This window comes from Papio anubis, chromosome 7, assembly GCF_008728515.1.
Source record: "Papio anubis isolate 15944 chromosome 7, Panubis1.0, whole genome shotgun sequence".
Lineage (NCBI taxonomy): Eukaryota > Metazoa > Chordata > Mammalia > Primates > Cercopithecidae > Papio > Papio anubis.
Window position 1 is genome coordinate 45,862,661 of NC_044982.1, and position 13,939 is coordinate 45,876,599.

The 13,939-nt window shown below is 50.3% G+C and overlaps 1 protein-coding gene and 1 long non-coding RNA gene across 2 annotated transcripts; one reads left to right on the plus strand and one right to left on the minus strand.

The window, feature by feature from the left end:
- Positions 1-503: 503 nt before the first annotated feature.
- Positions 504-2,380, minus strand: LOC110743788. Its single transcript, XR_002523381.2, has 2 exons — positions 1,859-2,380; positions 504-722 (listed from the first exon to the last, which is right to left on the minus strand). It is a non-coding gene; the product is annotated as an uncharacterized LOC110743788 (long non-coding RNA).
- Positions 2,381-6,013: 3,633 nt separating this feature from the next.
- SIX1 (SIX homeobox 1) lies at positions 6,014-11,693 on the plus strand. The gene is made up of 2 exons (XM_021941277.2): positions 6,014-6,883; positions 8,909-11,693. Exons 1-2 carry the CDS (start codon positions 6,324-6,326, stop codon positions 9,201-9,203), a joined length of 855 nt encoding a protein of 284 aa, XP_021796969.1. The 5' UTR covers positions 6,014-6,323; the 3' UTR covers positions 9,204-11,693.
- The last annotated feature ends 2,246 nt before the right edge of the window (positions 11,694-13,939 follow it).

The following is a 13,939-nucleotide window of genomic DNA, read 5'->3' on the forward strand; positions in this document are numbered from 1 at the left end:
CCCGCGTGCAGATGTCTGCTCTCGCCAGCCGCCCAGCCTGCTGTGGCAGCCACGCTGTGCGCGTGTCTTTATCCTTCAGCTCAAACCAGCCCCCACATCTTGAAGTAATCAGCAGCCGAGAAGAGACTCGTCCCCCTGGCATCTCAGGTTAAAGAAGGAGGTCCAGGAAAATGTGGTAGAGCCATTACAAGAAACCCGAGCCGCAGTCATCAGGGACTCCAATTGCCATCGCATTAGGATTGATTAGAGACCAGCAGTACCGTAATGACCCGGAAAGAGGGGCAGCCGGGGATTATTAATATCAGAATGTGGGGGAGTGGGGGAGGCAAAGTGGGGAGGGAGAAGTTTCAAATTACTAGGATTTATATGTAAGTGCAAGTTTACCTGAGGAAACCAGATAGTCAATGAATCACGCTAACGATAAATCTAATTGCATTTCAAATTTCACGAAGCCTGATTTTTTGGAGAGTGGAGTAAAACCATCATGAAACCAAGCCAATATCTTAGTTTTTATAAACACGTAGTTTTATAAGTTTATTGTAAGAATTCAAGTGAAGAGATGGGGAGGAGCCCTAAATGTCTGCTTTCCTTGTCATTGGGCCTCCTTACCATTTGGACTCTAAATAACTTCATTTTTTTTTCTCGTGGGAGTGCATTTTTGAGTCGCTTTGGTTCTTCCCTCCAGGGATATGGGGCAATGGAGTGGACATTTTTTTCAGAGCCTGCAGAGGAGTAATAAACCAAAATTTAAGTGAAGCAGTGATACCTGGGTAGTGGTTTTTGTTTTTTGTTTTGTTGAAGACATGAATGATCAGGATCCCAAGGAGATGTGGAGAAGAGAGTGGTTTGTCTCCTTCCTCCAAATATGAGCCAAAACAAATCAGCCCCTGATGGTCCGGGCTGAAATACAGCTCACTGGATAATTAACTCCATCTTTCCAGTCCACCCTAACTGTTTATTTAGTGTCACCCTGCATTACCGTCACTAGCACTTTCCTCTGAACAGGAGGAGCTGCAGGCTTTCACCTCCCAAAAGGAAATTCTTTTTAGCTTAGACAGATGTGGTATTCAGGATGTACATAAGTTGAGAAAAAAAAGTTGATTGGAAATTCAATGGAAGATAAGCGGTTTTGGAGAGTTTCATTTCATAAACCTGCCCTAAGGAGAGATTTTAAAAGACAGGGAATGGGCGGGGGGTGGGGCGGGGGGCGCGGAGTCCCTTAAATTCTTAAGAATTGTTTCTTGTGACACCTTGGCACCACTTTCCAGAGAGGTAGTTGCCATCTGATGTTGAGTAGGGTCTTCTAGCTCAAACCTGGCGATTGGTCAGAGCTTTCTCTGAGGGCAGCTGGTTAGCCCTTTTCTCCCCTAGGTGGCCAATACACCTTTGCCCACCCTCCCTGCAGGCCAGGCCATCTTTTGCCCGCCCTCCACTCCCCGTGAAAGGTTCTCGCCAAGTAAGGCCTACTACACCGCCCAGACTTGAGGGTCTACTCTCAAGTGAACTTACCTGCGCTGCCTCAGTCAGTGGGTGACATAAACACACTCTGTGAAACCTCACAGTGCCCAGTCCCGGAGAGATAAAAATGAGGGCCGAGAGCCGGCGGGGGACGTAGTGGGGGGGAGAGGGAGGGAAGGAGGAAGAAAGAGGAAGAGGAACAGGAAAATCAATGAGAAAGAGGAGAAAGAGAGGAAGAGAGAGATAAGGAGAGAGAATGAGAAACAGGTTCACATACAGACAGAATGAACGAGCGTCCTCTTTCAGATGGATAAAAGAGTCAGAGACACACTCTGGGAAAGACCTGCCGCGAGGACACACGTAGAGGGAGAGAGAGGATAACTCTTCCAAAGACACACACCCCAGCTCTGTTCCCCTCCAATCTGAGCTCTCTCCCAGCGCTTGACCCTCGGTCGGTCCATCAGTCTGTGTGTGTTTCTCTCTTTCTCCCTTCCCCGACCTCGAGACAATACGGAGATGGTATTTTCGGGAGTCGCGCGGGGCGGCACGGTTTTCAGCGGCGAGTCAGGCTCACAGCTGGCTCTGTTTGTCCAGGTGTGGGCGGTGGTGGTGGTGGGGGGCGGCGGTCGCCCTGAATCTTGGGCCAGCGCAGCGTTTTCGCACCAAGGAAGTAGGAGGCTCTGCTCTCGAGCTTCCCGCTTCCAGGAGAAAACTTCCTCCCTCCGTACATAGATAAATACACTTGGGGAACAGACAAATCTTCATTGTTCAGAAATAAGCTGAGGAGGCCCGCCTGCTCCCCTCCGCCAGGCAGAGAGAGGCAGGGAGGGAGGCGGGGGCCGCGCGGATCCGGTGTCACGTTGCAGATTCCCATTAAAGATAACGAAACGTGATCTATTTTTCAGAACAGCAAGTGGATGGGAAAGAACCTTGACAACACAAAACTCATTTACTAATGGACTGGTTTTGGGTTTCTCTTCTCTGAGTCCGCAAATCTCTCTGCCTGAGCCCCAGGCCTATTCAGACCTCGTGGGGAGCGGCGTCCCCCAGGAACAGGTGGGCTGCTGCTCCGGCGCCACGCCGGCCGTCAGAGTCGGAGTTCCCAAGGGTCGAGGGCACCCGGAGTTTCCTACTAAGCACAAGAAAAATAATTTTGGCACTTCAGCCCGGATTTGGGGAGTCTCCGCACTGCCCCAGAGCGATGACACGAATTTATTGAAGAAACACCTCTCTGTGCCCTCCCTTTCCAAATATTTGTAGGTAGAGTAGGATCCTCACCGTCGTTCTGGATGGTGAAAGAATTCCAACAAAGCTGCCCGGGAGCCCCAAAGTATCTTGCTCCAAGCCAGAAGGGAAACAAGTGGGTCCCAGCTAGGGGTGTTTGCATCAAGGCCTATGTGAACCCAGCTGAGAAACCCTAGCAACTGCTAATGCTGTCCCATTGAATGCTTTTTTGTCGACTAATTATGCGCACGCGGCCGTTACCTGCACAGAGGAGGCACTGGAGAGCCGAAACCTGGCATCGGGCGCTCCTTGCCAGCGGTGTTCTCTCCCGAGCCGCGCTGCGGCGAGGGCAGCAGCCGCTGGCTAGAGTTGCTTGTTTCCTTTAAATCTCCAACGCATCTCTGCTTTTCGTGAGATTTGCATTGACAGCAAAGGTTTTATGTTACCAGAACAACTCAAACCTTTCTGCGTGCGATTTTAAATGGATCATTTGGTTTAGGTGGTTTGTAAATTCATGTCATTTTATCTTTTTTAGTGATTTTCAGTAAAAGATTCCATTTTGGGAAACCTTATATATCCGAGCCAATAATTAACATTTATAACAATTGGTTCCCCTAACCGAGGGATCGAAATAGCAGGTAGACTCCTTGGTATAAAGCGCAGAGCACTTTCCATTTCCAGTTACTCGATCTATTGGATTAAGCGGGAGGAAAAATGTTGGCGGGCCCAGTCACGGCCTCCGAGGAAGAGCACCTCTTCTCTCCTACCCGGGTTCCCGCAATCACAGCTTCTACACGTCGTTTTCCCAGTTGACGGCAATGTATAGTACGTCCTGGTTCCTTTTGAAGACAAGTAAAAAGAAATAGGCAGGTAGGTCTGGAGGAAGCCGGGGTGGGGTGGGGGGAAAGGTGGTCCTATTCGTGTCTAATTGCCATCTCTCTGCTCTCTGTCATCCTCTGTAAATGTATACCTGCCCTTATTTGTCCAGGCTATGCCTCATTTCCTTATACAGAATTGTTAATTACAAAGCAGACCTCATACTCAACATACTGTTCGTCTTTCAAGAGACGTGGTTGTGCTTAAAGACCCTCCCCTCCTTGTAATTGTGCGCACTTGCTCCAGACTTTAGGGTATTAACTGATTTTTTAGAGCCGGGTTTAAGCCTCCGTTCCGGTCCTCACACAGCTGCCATGTCAATAAGGACTGTTTCAAGCAGAGACATTCCTTCTGGGAGGACACTGCAGCTCCTTAAGACTTCATGTGAAACATCATAAGCACTAAAATGAGACAGTGAGGGGAAATTACCAGAGGTGGCTCTGGGTTTAGCAGTGCCAGGCTTCCAGTTTAGAAAGTCATTGGGCATACTATATGGCAGAGGCTCTTTTGAAAGAATGCACACCCATTAAATGCATTTTTTTTTAAAAGCCTAAGGTAATGAAATATAAGCATCTGCTTCCAAGATCTAATTGCATGGAATAAGCAAGAGTTTCCAGGATGCAGAAAGCATTATGTTCAGCAGAGAAGCAGCTTCCTGTCTACTTGGAATCTCCCATGTGGCAACCCTGAGGTGGGAACCCTATATGAGTTTAGAATGTATGTTGCAGGGTGCACTGTACTGGGTGCATCATTTTAAAACCATATTAATAATAAAAGGGGAAACCCAGACACTGCTTCTCCTTCTCCCACTTGCATCTCAATATGCAAAAGGTTCTGTGGTGCTGGGCTCTTTCACTAAAGGAATCAAAACATATTTAAAGAAGACAAGCTAGTTTAAGGAGCCTACAGTTTGTTCTTCACCACTCACTAAGAGGGCACATTGAAATCAAAAGCATTTTTGAAGTGTACTTAGAATTCTGTTTTGAACTTATCTAATCAGAGATAAGTATAGTCATAAAGTCACTCTCCTTCCACCATTTGGCTTCCCTTATCTCCACGCATTGTTCTTATCTCCTGCTGGTCTCAGCTACTGACAATAGATTATCTTTGTTTAGAGAGGCTAATTGTCTTCAAAATCTTTTTAATAATTGCTTTGGAACCAGGTGTGCAAATGAGGCTTAAGATAATTACAACTTTATTTGTTTGTGCAGTTTTACTAAGCATTCTCCACACATAAACAAAACAGCAGATGATGGGACTTAAATTGCAGTACATCTCTCATTCCTTGGCAGCAAAATAGGCCAGCATTGCAACACACACACACACACACACACACACACACACACCCCTCTTTATTTAATCTTCTTGGAGCCGCTGTCGTCCTCGCTTTGAGGGCAGTGTCCCTCTCAGAGCAGGGTAAGGATTATGTTACAACCGGACGGTTATTGGAGCCGGGCACAATTTTATTTAATTTACACCACATCCAGCGCCTTTCGTACGAGGTTCCCAAAGCATTTTTGCTAATAGCAAGTAAAGCTTCTCGGCATTCCTCAGTAGCAGAAGTGGCATTGGAAAACGCAACAGCACAGATGGGGAAATTGAGTCCAGAAGCTTCAGGAACCTGCTGGTTTCAACCGCAGAACATTAAGATACCAAATCACAAATGAACGCTCTGAGTCTCTAGGTGCTCAGCAAGTATGCCCGAAACACCTCTTTGCCTGGTCTCAAATCATGGAGGTCCTTTGTGAATGAGGGAAACGCTGTCCGACTGGGAGTACTTGTGCCCTTTGGAGGGTGGTGTGCGGCAGCTGGGGGAGGACAGTGGGAGTTGGTGGGGGGAGGGGGAAGGAAATAGGGTTGGCTTCTCGAGTTGAAGCCAACCCGAAGAGAAGCCACTGCTCCAGAGGCTGCATGCGGAGACCCAGGTCTGCTCTTGAATTATTTATCGCGTTCCATAAGCTATTCATCAATCCATTATTTATTCATTCCAACGTTAAAGTAATTAAATATGAGCTCACCGGGAAAGGGCAAGTTTGTAAGGGATGAAAGCAAGAGTACGGAGGGAGAGGGGAGGAATTAAGGTTTGGAGTAATTGATTTGTGCGGAGTTTTGCGCGACTCCCCTTAGGTGATACTGGTGACGGGTCCCGCGCTGCAGGGTCCTCACGCGCTCACCCACTCTCTATCTCCCCACACCTCCGCAGCGCAGCTCCCTCAGACCCCAACTGGCTTCCCACCTTTCCTCTTCCTTCTCCTCCCACCACTCCCTCCCTGCGCAGCCCCGGTAACACCCCCAACCCCCAGCTCCTCAGCCTCGCCCTCCCCGCGCTGGGCGGTGCGGCCTCGATGGGCGGCGCGGCCTCTCTGCCCAGCCGGGCGGCGCGCTGGCTGGCCAGCCCGGGATAGGCGCCGCCCGCAGCCAATCAGCGTGCCGGGGACGCTGCGAGCTTTAAGGCCGCTGCGGGGAGAACAGAAACCAAGTTCCCCGGCAACTAGCAGCATCCACCGGGCGGGAGGTCGGAGGCAGCAAGGCCCTAAAGGCTACTGAGTGCGCCGGCGGTCCCATGTTCAGAGCGTACCCTACTCCTCCGCCTTCTCTTGCTTGGCTGCCCACCTCCAAGTTCTGACTCGGGTTTTCGCCTTTGCAAAGCCTAAGGAGGAGGTTAGGAACAGCCGCGCCCCCCTCCCTGCGGCCGCCGCCCCCTGCCTCTCGGCTCTGCTCCCTGCCGCGTGCGCCTGGGCCGTGCGCCCCGGCAGGCCCCAGCCATGTCGATGCTGCCGTCGTTTGGCTTTACGCAGGAGCAAGTGGCATGCGTGTGCGAGGTTCTGCAGCAAGGCGGAAACCTGGAGCGCCTGGGTAGGTTCCTGTGGTCACTGCCCGCCTGCGACCACCTGCACAAGAACGAGAGCGTGCTCAAGGCCAAGGCGGTGGTCGCCTTCCACCGTGGCAACTTCCGTGAGCTCTACAAGATCCTGGAGAGCCACCAGTTCTCGCCTCACAACCACCCCAAACTGCAGCAACTGTGGCTGAAGGCGCATTATGTGGAGGCCGAGAAGCTGCGCGGCCGACCCCTGGGCGCCGTGGGCAAATATCGGGTGCGCCGAAAATTTCCACTGCCGCGCACTATCTGGGACGGCGAGGAGACCAGCTACTGCTTCAAGGAGAAGTCGAGGGGTGTCCTGCGGGAGTGGTACGCTCACAATCCCTACCCCTCGCCGCGCGAGAAGCGGGAGCTGGCCGAAGCTACCGGCCTCACCACCACGCAGGTCAGCAACTGGTTTAAGAACCGGAGGCAAAGAGACCGGGCCGCGGAGGCCAAGGAAAGGTACGCGGCGTGCTTCCCGCGACTCGGGCGACCCCAGGAAGCCTTCCTTTCCCCTTCGCCCCCTCCCGCCCCCGCAGGCACCAGCCACCAAGTCCTCCCGGCCGGCCGAAGCCCGTCCACGGGGCGGCGCGCAGGCCTCCGCAGCGCTACAGCGAAAGTTCATGAACTCTGAGGTTCCTTGCTAAGAATGGGGCCTCATTTGCTTTGAGCACCCGCGCGTGGGTTTCTCTGGGATGTGAGTGTCGGGAAATATTGGCGCTAGGTTTGGTTTTCATGCCTCCCTGGCTGGCCGCGGCTTGGAGTGGTGGGTGGAGAGTGAGTTTCTAAATCAACGGGCAGTGAAGTGTTGATTGGTGTCGCAAGGAAAGGAGTTCGGAGGGAGCTGAGGTTAGCGAACCTCTCTCCTCTTCGCTCCCCAGAGGGGTGAGGCTGGTCTGAGACATTGGCTCTGCCCCCACTCCTTGCGGGTTCTCCACCGCTCTCTCTCGATAGTCTTTTGGATTAGGGGTCGCCTGCTTCATTTCTCACTAGCTGGACAAAGGGCGGGGTCTTTTAAAAACACACCAAAAAGAGAGCTCTGGAGAGAGTTGGCGCTGCATTTACTCCCCGGCGCCCCAAATTAAGAAAGGGTTGATCCTCGTCGTGCTCGCTCGCGCGTGGCCCGGCACTGCAGCCCGTCGGTCTGGCTGAACGCGCCGCCTGCCCAGACGAGGAAAGGGTCTCCATTCGCAGCCTTCTCTCGCACTGGAGCTCATAAGGCAATGTTTTCAAAATTGGTCTCTACCTTCCCCCACCTCAGGGCAACACCTTCGGCCACCTGGCCAGGCTCCTTCTGTTCTCTGTAGAGTTTCCGACAGAGATTCGGAAGAACGGTGGGGAGGTGGCTGTGGCGGGGAGAGCGCTCTGCGAAGCCAAAGAGTTGGGGGGAAATCTGAGCGCAGGGGCCGCTTAGGTTTTCCTTTGTTCGCTTCCAAGACTAGGGGCGGAAGATCTTGCTTCCTTTCTTGCTTAGTGGAAAACCAGAGCCAGGATAAATTCTGCTGAAATGGGCTTGCCGGGAGACAGAGACTGTGAGAATAAGGGGAAAGAAAGGAGGAGACAGGCGCGAGGAGTCGGGAGGACCGGCGAGCACTCGGAAGGCGGAAGCGGCAAGGGAAGCGAATCCTGAAGTTAACCGGCACCGAGTGCCGGGACTGACGCCCCAGAGCGCGGCGCCCGCTGGCAGCCTGTGCCGGGCGGCGAAGTTTCCCCTGCCCAGAAAGGATGGGTTAGGGTGGGTGTTGGTAGAAGTTTGAGAGGGGGACACGAGGGGCTGAAGGGTTAGCAAGTAACACAGGATCAGGGATTGTAGGGTTGCAGTTAGCCTTTAGTTGCAAAACGGCCGTCCTATAAGCCAGGCCCGAGGGCCGACTCCAGATGAAATCAGAGAGACTGGCTGCGCTCCCTGTGTTTACTCAGGTCACTGGGCCGCTCTGGGCACCACTTCCCATGACCTGTCCTGTGTCTCCAAAACCACCAACTCTGGGCTGGGGCAGGAAAACGGGATGTTTGTCTCCTCATATGGGAACAAGGCAATGGACTTGATTCACCCCAAACATTTGTGCATTGGACTCTGTCCTCTATCATTTCTTTATCACCAATATCTATTGAAAGATTTTCAAAGTTAGTTACATTTAAATATGGTGCTAGTTGATATGCTTGAACAAAATTTAAAACATATATTTTGTATGTTTCAAATAAATCCTGCTAATCTATCGCTTTCTGAAATCTGAAAGAGAAAAGGACCTGGCTCCTAACAGGAGGCTCTGTCTGTAGCTCTCCATTTCTCCAGGCTCCTCTGACTCCTCACCTCCCCCATTACCCTTGGGGATGGGTGGAAGGGTAGAGCTCCTCCATTTGGGTTGGTGACAGATTGCACAATGGCCCTTTCCTCCTTCCAGCTCCCCTCCCTCCATCTCACACTTTTTTTTAACCTACTTTTTTTTTTTTTTTTTTAACCATATGGTGTTGTCCTCTATTTCTTAGGGAGAACACCGAAAACAATAACTCCTCCTCCAACAAGCAGAACCAACTCTCTCCTCTGGAAGGGGGCAAGCCGCTCATGTCCAGCTCAGAAGAGGAATTCTCACCTCCCCAAAGTCCAGACCAGAACTCGGTCCTTCTGCTGCAGGGCAATATGGGCCACGCCAGGAGCTCAAACTATTCTCTCCCGGGCTTAACAGCCTCGCAGCCGAGTCACGGTCTGCAGGCCCACCAGCATCAGCTCCAAGACTCTCTGCTCGGCCCCCTCACCTCCAGTCTGGTGGACTTGGGTTCCTAAGTGGGGAGGGACTGGGGCCTCGAAGGGATGCCTGGAGCAGCAACCACTGCAGCGACTAGGGACACTTGTAAATAGAAATCAGGAACATTTTTGCAGCTTGTTTCTGGAGTTCTTTGCGCATAAAGGAATGGTGGACTTTCACAAATATCTTTTTAAAAATCAAAACCAACAGCGATCTCAAGCTTAATCTCCCTCTTCTCTCCAACTCTTTCCACTTTTGCATTTTCCTTCCCAATGCAGAGATCAGGGGATAAATAATAATAATAATAATGATAATAATAATAATAATAAAAACCCAAACAAACAAAAGCACCCAGGCACCCAGTCTCAGTTCTGGGCAACTGATACGCCTGTTTCAGCAGCCTTTCTTTTTTTTTTCAATGAACGGGAATTACAAATCAACTGGCTTTTCATTATTTACTTTTAATTTATATATGGAGAAATGTGTTGTGAAGAGGAAAAGGAAATGGAGAGAGAAAGAGAAAGGGAGATAAAAATAGTGAAAATAAGAGCTTGCAGGCTCGGAAGAACTGATTACATTCTTAAGGTGAATAGGAAAAACACAATCTATGACTCTTTGATGAGGAAAAATTAAGTTTACATTTTTCATATTTAGTGTTAAACAATTTAATGTAGATTAAAAGAACAGTATTAGGAGGAAAAAACAAGTGCCTAAATGTCTTAATGCTCTCTATGTGAGACAGAAATAGACGTGACCATTAGTAATGCAACTATTTTTGTCAAATTTAGTGGGATTTTTTGGTTGTTGTTTGTTTTCTTGGGTTTTTTTTTTGTTAAATGACAAACTCTAAAATGTACCAATGTGAAAAAACACTTTCCTGAATGCCATTACTCATGCCCTCAAAGCTTTCATATCTGTAGCCTACTCCTGTTAAGGGTTTCTCCTGTTTCTAGTTTCTAGTTTGCAAAGGTATGCCAACGACTCTGGCAACCTGGTATTTGTTACTAAAACAGCATGTGTTTTCAGGTTTCTTTTCTATTGTACATAAAGCAGTCTAAATTAAAACTTAGTAGAACACCAGGAGTATGATTCTGTTTCTGAAAGGTGAGTGGTGTATTGCTATCATTGGGCCCTATTTAAAAAAAAATACTTTTTTTTCTTTCTTACTTAATGGTGGCTGTGAATTGCAGGGTACTTTGAAGGCCATCATCTGAACCAAGAGTAGTAACTAGATTAATTATATGACAGAAAGAGTGAATTTAGCCTTGGGGTATTTATTAACTTTTATTATTTAGATATGCAATTTTGTTTACCACTATCTCTTCACAGCATTCATATGTTAACTAAGCTCTTTTGTGTTAACAAGTTTATGACAAGACTGTGGAAGTAAAAATAATTTATCTGCTTGAAGACAAAAAAAGGGAAGGAGAACAAGGATAGAAACATTGTGAATTAATTTGTACAAATAGAAAGCAGACCAGAAGGACAGGAGCTCTTTTGCAGTGCTGCCGGATAGTGTCTAGAAAAATCCCAGTAATCATGTAGGCTCCATATTATTTTTGCCTGGGGCAAAATGATGTATCTTCTGTATTTAGCTTTTAAAATTAGTGAAACAAATGGCATTATTTATTAAAATTCTACTCAGGATAACAGGATTGGCTTGCTTGTGCTTTGTAAAATATTGTTCCCCAGGGAGAGTCTATTTATTTTCTGACATGACAGTTTCATAATTTTGATTTCCCCCATCTGTAAATGTCACCATTAATAGATTATTCTTTCTTACTCTTTCCTATTCTTTCTGTTCTGGTCTGGAAAACTGAGGTGTGTGGGGGGAAATCAAGGCCTTCTTATTTTTTAAAACTGTCAAATAGCTTTGAGTTCCAGGGAGAAATGGTCACTGTACTTAACTGTAGACACTTTTACTTATAAAGTCGTTTTTCCCCCAGTGATGGACAGATGTGCACACAGCCACTCAGAGACCATCATTTGGTTTGGGAGCTCAGGGTCCCAATCTCCCTTGTTAGTGTTTTGGATCATTAAGTCGGTGTTTATTTAAGTCACTAGGGTGTTTATTCTCCCTGTCTTGGGCCACGGAGAAATGCCACCCTCTGCAGGAGGGGCTCTCACAGGGAATCTCTGCACATTCTTCACATTCACTCCCCAAAACAAACACCCTGCACAAAGATAGCTTTCAATGACCCTGACAGGCTTCAAAGGACGCTGCGGAAATCTCTTTGGAAAATAGGAAGGGCCAATTACTTTAATTTCTTACATGCCCTCTCTTCCTACTCCGGTGACTACCCCCTACTCTCCCAGCTCTGCTTGGGATAATTTTAGGCTCGTGGAAGTTGTGTCTCGCAGGGCGCCGCGGCCCACTTCCTGCTCCCTTAGTTGGCGAATCTTGGAAATGTCTGCAGATTCGGCGAGGAGCAAGAGGGCCGGTCCTGTAAAAGCCCCCGTGATTACTGCTTGTAAACTTGTTAAAAGGACAATTTTCTGTCACAGTCATAAACTCTTTGTAAAACCCCCCTGGTACTAAATCCAGAGCGCGCATATTCCAGATGTGTTTAATAAGAAATTGTACAATGTGCCTCCTTCCGCCATCCTCGGCTCAGTCTGGGTTAAAGAGGGACGAGCAGGAGGAGGTAAGAAAGCTGGATATTGCTTTGAGTTTTTTTGGCAATCATTTCGGAGAGATAATTAGGGGAAACTAACCATATTTTTTTTCTTCCCTCGAGGAAATCTTCGAGAACCAGCTGTTAAGGGACCTCCAATTTACCTTCTGGGCATCGCAGTTTAACTGAATCTAAAGCCACTTTTCGTTTCTCCTCTACAGATGTCATAAAGGTAGCCAAAAGTAATGAAAAACGGCTTATAAATAGTTTTTAGGACGAAATCATACAGCATTGTGCCAAGTGAAATGAAAAAAAAAAAACACTCGGGTGATTTTTATTTTTTAACGTTTTAAACCTAAACATGCGATTGTTCGAGTCCCCACTGCCTGCTCGCCTTGACCTCCTGGCTGAAAACGAAGCTTCCTTAATTCTCAGAGGCCAAGGGGTTTGGCCCCCGGTTCCCGAACTTTTGGCTTAGTGGGTAGGGGCTCAAAAGTCCAGGGAGCTACAGGGAAGGAGAAGGGCGCCGCTGGGGCCGGGCACCACCGTTCTGGAACCTGTTCTTTGGGCTAGGAAAGCCGGGCCGGAGTGGAGGCTTCCAGGAAGAGGCAGTGGCTTTGGCACTTATGGACGAGCTCCGAGTTTGCTGAGCAGCGACCCTTATTAGCGGCTCTACCCTGTCCGCTGAGGGCCAACGGGACACCTGGCACAAAACCCGCGCGGAGCAGGCCTTCCCCTGCTCTGTAGCTTTGGCACTTCTGCTGCTGCTGCACCGAATGCGGCGGCGGCTGAGGCTGGAGCAGGCTTCACTTTGTACTGCCTCTCCACCGCCTGCAAGTCTTCGGCAAAGTCTGAAAGCAGGACTCCAGGTTGGGGATCCAATAGAGGCTTGTATCCCACGCTTCTCTAGCAGCAGGAGGACTGAAGATCTTTTCCTGCCATCCACGCACTCCGGAGGCGGGAGACTGTTCTTGCCATTGAGCCCTCAGGAGGCGCGGGAAGTTCGCGCGCCGCTGTCCTCTACTCTGCGCGGGGCAGAGCCACCTCTCCACCGGTTCAGAGAGAATCGTGCACATCTCCAGACCCGGATCATAGCGCAGCTCCAGACGCAGGGGGCCTAGTGGCCCGGCCCGCGGAGTCCCTGAGAGCAGAGGCTGCCAGTATGGACTCGAAGGCCAGACAAGGGAGGAGGCCTCGGCCTGAGCTTCGTGGTACAACTCAGCTGTCGTCTCCTTGGGTACCCCGAAGCCAACTCCCAGGCCCAAGTCCCAGTCGCCCTCTTCGCAGTCTGAGAGCTAAGCTCCGGGCGAGGCACGTAAGCGGAGCTGGACACTCGGTTGCGGGGCTGGTCCCAGGGACCGCAGGTGTGAGCGCTCCCTGGCTCCCAGGCCCCGCGCTTCCTGCTCAGGGCAGATGGCGCAGGCCTTGGAGCCCGGTTCAGAGGCGGCCTAGGCCCTGCTGCTGATTCCCCAGTGCCCTTTTTGCTTCAGACACCTCCTGTCTCCTTCTTCGCTTCCTGGGGTCTTGGCTTTGGTTTTCGGACCCAAACTCTTCACCCCCGCGCTCTGCAGAGGGGTGCCAGGTAGAGAGCGCATCGCTTTCCGTGCTTGTCACTAGAACTTCCGCAGCAGAGAGAGGGGCCCTGGCTTCTGGTGTCTCCAGCAGGACTAGAGGTGGAGGAGCTCCGCTTTCTTGGTGGGGCCAGGTCGGGTATTTCCTTCTTCGCAGGCAGCCCTAGGGCGAGCACCGACCTTTTCCCCCCACACAGCCCTGGCCCCAAGGTGAAGGCACCAGTCTAGGTCTGCAGTGCGCTTCGGGTCAGGCTGTCGCGGCTCACCTTCTGCCCTGATTTGTTAAGGCCCGTGGCGTTGACAGGGACAGGTGGGTTAGGGTTAAGGTGAGGGAGGTCGCTGGTAGCCCACGTGCTCTCTCCGTTCCATTTCTCTTTCTTCCTAGCTTTCCCTTGGAGGGAACGCTAAAGACTCTTAGAGACTACCTCCTCCAGCTGCCCGAAGCCAGCGCACTAGTGTGTGTGCCTACCTCGCTCCCATGGACAATTCACACGGAGGGACCCGAAGGCTCAGTCTCATCGCCTGCACGCGTGTTCCGCGACCTTAGCTAGGTGGGCACTTCTGAGCCTCTTAAGGGCATAGTGGCCC